Raw genomic sequence first — 5,254 nt, forward strand, 5'->3', positions numbered from 1 at the left:
TCCACTACTAAGAATATCCTAAGTTGCTTTACCAGAGTTAGTCCAAGTCCTGATGATCTCTCTTTTCTTTTCTAACTCAGTTTTTAGAGATTCATTCATTTTTAGCACTTCATCCCTAACATAAAAGGCATAATCTCTATCTTTCTGAGTTTGATGGAACACGACTAACTCTTTTTCTAAATAATCATTCCTCTTTTTATAAGCAAGATTTCAGAAGTTAATCTTTCACATGTTAAAGTTTGATCTTTATAACTAATGAACATGGTCTTAAGATATCTTCTCAACTCAGTAATATCATCAGTACGAAAGGCATAAGTAGTTTGATGTACCTTTAAGTCAGCAGTATCAGAACTTCTATCAGCATTTTCCATCAAAGCATAGTTTTCCTCATCCTCAGAATCTGAAGCATCTGACCAGCTTTTCTTCTTTGTGACAAGAGCCTTACCTTTGTCACTTTTCCCTTTTCTGCAATCTGGAGATATGTGGCCTTTCTCACCACATTTGTAGCATTTAACATTCGAGTAATCTCCTCTGTCAGACTTTCCTCCTTTGCCTTCAGACTTTCTGAAACCTTTCTTATCAGAACTTGCACCTTTCCTGAAAAACTTCTTTCCTCTCCTAAATTTCATGTATGCAATCTTTGTGATTGCTTTCACCATAAGAGCACACAGCTTCATCATCTCCTCATCAGGGTCCATCTCAGGTATACTTTCAGTTTCTGAGTCATCATCACTATCAGAACTTGATGACTCAGTATCAGACTTTGTGATGAGAGCCTTTCCCTTGCCTTTCTTTGAGGCATCGACTTTGGGACTTTCCTCCTCAGCCACAAAAGCAACTGTCCTTGACTTTCTTCCATTCCTCTTGCTTCTTTGTTCCATCTCAAGTTTATGAGTCTTGAGCATCCCATAAATTTCATCAAGATTTGTTTCATCAAGATTATAGTTGTCTCTTATTATTGTGGCCTTCAAATCCCATCTTTCAGGAAGAGCTAACAGGAATTTAAGATTTGAATCTTCAATATCATAATCTTTGTCAACTAGTGACAAATCATTCAAGAGTTTGATAAATATGTCATATAAATCAGTTAATGACTCATCAGGCTTTGAGTCAAAGTGCTCATACTCTTGAGTGAGTATAGTCTTCTGTTCTTCTTGATTGAATCAGTTCCCTGACACCTTGTTTCCAAATCATCCCATATCTCTTTTGCAATCTTGCATTGAATTACCCTGTTTGACATGACATTATCAATAATACTATGCAGCAAGTGTCTTACCTTTGCATCCTTCGCAATCGATGAGATATCTTCAGCAGTGTAATCACTTTTCTCCTTTGGTACAGACTTTGCTGGCTGACCTGCAACTTCCACAGAGAGTTTGGTTGGCATATGTGGTCCTTCATTAATCCTGTCGAGATATTCTGGATCTGTAGCTTCCAGAAACATAGCCATCTTCACTTTCAATATGGAATACTCAGAAGGTTTCAACATGGGAATTCTTATAGTCTCATATCGACTATGGGTTATGGTTTTTGGAGGTTCTTCAGTTTTGGTGGGCTTGGTTGGAGTTTCTTCTTCAGACATGATTGTTTCTGGATCTTAAACTGTTTGTGTGTTAACAGATTGCTCTGATACCACTTGTTAGGTCACACACACTGTAGAAGGGGGTTGAATACAGTGTTTAGCACAATCAAATCGAAATTAAGAACACAAGTAACTGAACACAGATTTTATTTAACACAATAAACTCTGTTACAATATGGAACTGTCCTCTCTCAGTGATGAACAAATTATCACGAGAGCTGCTAGGGTTACAAAGAATAATAACTTCGATAATGATAACGCTTTTAGTGTAAACCCTATGCCTTTGTTTATATACTACACAGTTACAAGATAATATTCTAATTGATATGGAATATAATTCTGCTTCCTAAAATATATCAACTAGTTATCTTTTCTTCCAAGTATTCTATTCTTCATAGAATTCCTTCTTCATGCATATTTCTTCCTGTCTTAGTCTCGATTTTCTTTCCTTTCAATCAACCGCCTGCCTTATCTAAAAGTCATCTTAAGTCCTGATATTATCTCCTGATAAATATCTTCTGATAACTTAAGTTTTGATCACTTAAGTTCGGATATCTTAAGTTTTGTCTTCAGTATAAGTGTTGATTTTCAGTTAAGTACTGATTTATCCTGTTAGGTAAGATCTGAAAACTAAACACAAATCATATTACACATGACATTATCAAATATATCTAACACATTTATAGTCACTTAATGAAAGATTCCGCTAGACCATTTTGAGTGTGTGCGTGAACAACAGAATGTTCCACTTTAATCCCAACTGACATACAATAATCATTAAAATATTGGGATGTAAACTCTCCTACATTGTCCAATCTAATTGTCTTTATATTATGATCAGGGAATTGTGATCTCAATCGAATTATTTGAGCTATGAGTCGTACAAATGCAATATTGTGAGTGGATAACAAAATAACTTGTGACCATCATATTGATGCATCAATAAGTACCATAAATACTGGAATGTCCCGTTGGATGGGGTGACAGGTCCACATATATCTCCTTGAATCCGCTCTATAAAATTTGGACATATAATTATAATTTTTATAAGAGATGGTCTTGTTATCAATTTTCCTTGAAAATAAGCAACACAAGAAACATCCTTAGATAAAGGAACAATTTTGTTCTTGAGAGGATGTCCATTTGAATTTTCTATAATCCTTCACATCATTGTTGTACTCGGATGGCCTAAACGATCATGCCATATCATAAAATTAGTCGGGTCCTTTATTTTTTGGTTCTTCACCATATATGCCTCAATTGGATTTATGAAGGTGTAATACAATCCAGATTTATATGAGGGGAGCTTTTCAATCAATTGCTTTATCCCTGAGACAACTGATGTGATATATAAAAATTCTTCATCAGTTTCATTTGTTGTCTCAATGTGATAACCATTTCTACGTATATCTTTAAAACTCAAGAGTTTTTTTTTTGATTTGGTGGAAAATATTGCATCATCAATGATAAGTCGTGTACCATTAGGTAACACTATATCTGCTCTTCCGGAGCCCACAATAAGATCTGATGCACCAGATATGATGTTCACTTTAGCTTTAGCTAACTTTATATGCGAAAAATATTTTTGATTTTTTTAAAATTATGTGCGTTGTTACACTGTCTGCTAAGCAAAGTGATTGCTCATCTTTTATGACATATGATGAGAGGATGATAGCCATATTCTTCACCAAAATAAAGAAAAAAATTAGAAATAAAACATTTCAAATATTTCATCAATTAAACAACATAGTAAAAATCCAAACATAAATGTTTATAGTTCAACCATAAATACATAAACAATTAATAAATTAAAACAAGGCCTTATTATTTAATTGGCACCATCAACAACAAATTTGGCCACCTCCATATTTCCATCTTCAAAGAAATCAGACACTTCCATGTGAGTAGAGTTGAGTGGATCAATTTGATTTTCTCCCCCAAAGTGAGCTTCAAGTTGGGAAAGACCCAAAGGATCAGTTTGCTCAGTAAAATTAGTCTCAACACCTTTTAGAGAAGCTTGATAGAGATCAACAAGGTGCTTGGAGGTACGACATGTACGACTCCAATTTCCTTTCATTTCGCAACGATGACAAATACTTTCAGCCCTTTGACCCATCATACTCCCTTTAGGTTTTTCTCTTTCTTGTCCACTTCTGGTGGTGAGATTTCTTTTTAAAGTTTGAGAAATTGTGGTTATTTTGACCACGATCATGTCCGAAACCACATCCACGGGCACGTCCACGACCACGACCATGTCAAATCCTTGCCCACATCCATAATCACCACCAGTCATAACATTCGTTTCAGGAAATGGTGTTGAACCAGTTGGACAAACTTGATGATTTTTCATTAACAGTTCATTATTTTGTTCCGCAAGTAGTAAAACAGATATTAGTTCAGAGTACTTTGTGAACCGCCGCTCACGATATTGCTGCTGCAGGAGCATATTATTTGTATGGAAAGTAGAATAGGTCTTTTCCAACATGTCCTTATCTGTGACATTTTCACCACATAATTTAAGTTGAAAAGTGATCTTAAACATTACCGAATTGTACTCTCTTACACTTTTAAAGTCTTACAAACATAAGTGTATCCAATCGTAGCGGGCCTTGGGGAGTATCACCATTTTCTGGTGGTCATATGTTTCTTTTAAATCTTTCCAAAGGGTTGAGGGATCCTTATCAGTTAAGTATTCAGTTTTTAAACCCTCTTGGAGATGATGACGGAGGAAAATCATAGCTTTTGCTTTATCTTGTTCGGATTTTGTATATCCCACTTTTATAGTGTCTCCAAGACCCATGGCATTAAGGTGGATCTCAGCATCAAGGATCCACGTCAAATAATTGTTTCCAGTGATATCGAGGGCATTGGACTCAAGTTTCGTGAGATTCGACATTTTGAATTGCTAAAATGTAAGATAATGACAACCAAATAGAAGTTTAAATCATATATCAAATTAATAAATTGTAAACTCCATAGCCCATATTATTATTATTACAAATATGATTTAAACTATATTTTTAAAGCATGATAAAGTCCGATGATACAGAACAAGTTGACATGCATCGATACAAAATTTCATAATAGCAATCAAACAATTATGTATATAAAAAAAATTGTGAAGAAAAATGAATATGTCGCATAATTATGACTCAACGTCAAGTTAGTAGATTTATTACAATCAACACAAAGCCAACCAATCAAGTTTCTACGTTTATTATTCTTAATAATTTTTTTGTTATCTCTTTCTTTTAAAGGAAAAACCTATAAAATAATAAAATGCTCTTAATGCTGATCTCTTCTAATCTTATTGTGATTAAAAGGCAGTCCCACTATTTTACTTGTTAAGATCTCTAAAAATATATCTATCAAACATAAGGACATAATTTATAAAATTAATTAGATTTAACAAATATGATATAAAACCGGGTAAATGAAGGAGGAATCTACCAAATTAGTATAAATGACACACAATTTATATAGTTTATCGATCAAACAACTATACATGCAATGAAATAAAAAAAGCAAAGCACATAATTTAATAAACATGAGTTTGAAGGTATTCCTATTATATTTAATAATATTAATCATCTTGTTATCAAGAACTTGTAAGTGCGTTATCAACACATAATTACAAACTTGTAAATGCTAATACTAACAATGATGAACATG

The 5,254-nt window shown here is 33.8% G+C and overlaps 1 protein-coding gene across 1 annotated transcript; it reads right to left on the reverse strand.

The window, feature by feature from the left end:
- Positions 1 to 3,410: 3,410 nt before the first annotated feature.
- On the reverse strand, positions 3,411 to 4,478 carry LOC141701742 (uncharacterized). The gene is made up of 2 exons (XM_074505385.1): positions 4,166 to 4,478; positions 3,411 to 4,075 (listed from the first exon to the last, which is right to left on the reverse strand). The coding sequence occupies exons 1-2, from the start codon at positions 4,476 to 4,478 to the stop codon at positions 3,411 to 3,413; spliced, it is 978 nt and encodes a 325-aa protein (XP_074361486.1).
- Positions 4,479 to 5,254: the final 776 nt, after the last annotated feature.

This window comes from Apium graveolens, unplaced genomic scaffold (assembly GCF_009905375.1).
Source record: "Apium graveolens cultivar Ventura unplaced genomic scaffold, ASM990537v1 ctg4317, whole genome shotgun sequence".
NCBI classification, from domain to species: Eukaryota; Viridiplantae; Streptophyta; class Magnoliopsida; order Apiales; family Apiaceae; genus Apium; species Apium graveolens.

What these genes read in the sequence shown, in the direction of transcription:
- LOC141701742 (XM_074505385.1), bottom strand. Translation starts at nt 4,478, where the DNA reads ATGTCGAATCTCACGAAACTTGAGTCCAATGCCCTCGATATCACTGGA. An exon ending in CTACGATTGGATACACTTAT is followed by an intron (nt 4,076 to 4,165) that starts GTTTGTAAGACT and finishes AAAATGTCACAG; the next exon opens with ATAAGGACATGTTGGAAAAG.